This window comes from Loxodonta africana, chromosome 2, assembly GCF_030014295.1.
Source record: "Loxodonta africana isolate mLoxAfr1 chromosome 2, mLoxAfr1.hap2, whole genome shotgun sequence".
Taxonomy (NCBI): domain Eukaryota; kingdom Metazoa; phylum Chordata; class Mammalia; order Proboscidea; family Elephantidae; genus Loxodonta; species Loxodonta africana.
The window spans coordinates 203,305,391-203,307,684 of NC_087343.1; the positions used below are offsets into that span (position 1 = coordinate 203,305,391).

General features: G+C 41.8%; 1 protein-coding gene across 1 annotated transcript; it reads left to right on the top strand.

The window, feature by feature from the left end:
- The first annotated feature begins 431 nt into the window (after window positions 1–431).
- On the top strand, window positions 432–1,723 carry LOC100656458 (olfactory receptor 2M5-like). The gene has a single exon (XM_003404944.3). It carries the CDS (start codon window positions 679–681, stop codon window positions 1,597–1,599), a length of 921 nt encoding a protein of 306 aa, XP_003404992.1. The 5' UTR covers window positions 432–678; the 3' UTR covers window positions 1,600–1,723.
- Window positions 1,724–2,294: the final 571 nt, after the last annotated feature.

A 2,294-nucleotide genomic window follows, 5' to 3' on the forward strand; every position in this document is an offset into this window, starting at 1 on the left:
TCACAATCTTATTGAATGTAATATTACAAATTAAATTAGAAACAACATGACATAAAATGTAATCAATTGCTAACATGAAAATTATCATTAGGATGGCAGTGTACTATAACTGAATGAGCTAGTTCTCTGAAGTGAAGTAGCCATGTAACTCAAGACAACTATTTTAATCTCTGCCTTGAGGGAGATAACTGAATTCCTTTCCAAAGACAGTCCCTCCTACTAGGAATATTGGCATCACCTTGAATCCTAGGTTAAAATAACCCCCATTCTAAATTAGCAATCAGAAATTGGAGAAAAATAAGGCCACAAGGGAACCAATCATAGAAGAGCTTCCCAAGGTGATTCTGATATGCTACCAGATTTTTGCCCAGCATAACTTGAGCTGCTTGCCAATAGCAATGCAATCATTCTTGTGGCCAGTGACCCTTTCCTGAGAATGGCAGTGAATGGGGGAAAGTCAGAAAATCAGAAATAAGGTCATGAATGTGGAAAATCAGAAATCAGGTCAATGCCTATGAAAATTGATCAAAGGCTTCTTCAATATGTTTACATTGACCAATGAACGCTGGTCAAGGATGACAGAGGAAAGAGTTGAAGGTCCATAGTCTGATAAAACTCTGTTATATCTCATTCCCTGTTTTCCTTCTGTTATGTAATTCTTTAAAACAAAGCATAGGCATGGATAAAAAAAATGAAACGTCAGTCACAGATTTCATCCTCCTGGGCCTCTCCTTGGATATGAAACACATCAATCTGTTCATTGGTGCCATGCTTCTTATCTACATCGTAGCTCTCATTTTGAACTCCATTCTCATTCTCCTGATTTGGGCGCATTCTCATCTCCACACACCCATGTACTTCCTACTCAGCCAGCTGGCTCTCATGGACTTGATGTTAATCTCTAGCTTTGTCCCCAAAATGGCCATCAACTTCTTCTCAGGGAGGAGAAACATCTCACGGTTGGCCTGTGGGACTCAGATCTTCTTCTTTCTGACTCTGGGAATTGCCGAGTGCATCCTCATCACCCTCATGTCCTATGACCGGTATGTAGCCATCTGCAATCCTCTGAGATATGCCATCGTCATGAGTCCTAGGGTCTGTGTACAGATGGTTGCCTTCTCCTGGGCTGGGGGTGCCATTACATCACTGGTACACACAGCCTATGCCATGCATTTTCCCACCTGTGGTTCCAAAGAGGTTTCGCATTTCCTCTGTGAGCTCACGGCCATCCTAAAGTTGGCTTGTGAGGACATCTCAGCCTATGAGAAGGCTGTGGTGGTGACAAGCATTGTGGTGCTTCTCATTCCCTTGTTCCTCATCTTGTCCTCTTATGCTGTCATCTTCCTTGCCATCCTCCACATGAAATCCCCAGAGGGCAGGGACAAAGCCCTGACCACTTGCTCCTCCCATCTGACTGTTGTATGCCTCTACTACGGCCCTGCTATAGTAGTGTACATGAGGCCTAGTTCCTATCATAATGCCAAGCTGGACCAGGTACTCTTTATACTCGGCCCTATTCTTACACCTATGCTGAATCCCCTGATTTATAGTCTTAGGAACAAAGAAGTAGTGGGAGCCCTAAGGAAGGTGCTGAGCTAATACTGATGTCAAATTAACATAACAAGATATGTCCATTTGTAATCATTTACTTTAATTCAATCGAAACAAGTTTGGTTATATGTCAAGAGGTCTTAGTTTTGGAGTAATCCATTGACTTAACAAATATTTGGCTATCACTTCCTATGTCTTAGGAACTCTTCTGGGTACTTTCAATGTCCTCTTTAGAATTGCTTTACAATCGTGGTGGACTTTCTCAGGCTCCATAACCTAGGTTTCTGTATATGGAATTGGCATCAACAGTGCTTCACTCCTTTGAAGTCTCCTTGCAATATTAAGTCTCCCTCTGAGACTGTGAACTTCCAGACCAAGAAAAAACATGCTGCTGTCCAGCTGATTTTGACTCATAATGACCATATAGGACATAATAGAACTGCCCCATAGGGTTTCCAAGAAATTGCTGGTGGATTCAAACTCCTAACCTTTTGGTTAACCATTGTGCCACTAGGACTTCCAGGAATCAGTTATTCCACAAGTGTAGTGGTAACAAGAAGTGATGAAGAAACTCTACAAAAAAAAGTCCAAGAAACTTGAAACAAAGATATCACATTATACCTCTGAGCAACAGAGTTCTCATCCAACCCCTCAAAGAAGTGCACCTTGGACATGAACTCAGAAATGCTTTATGCCTGTATTCTCCATCTCCATGCAGACATTCACACCCAAATCAACTATTC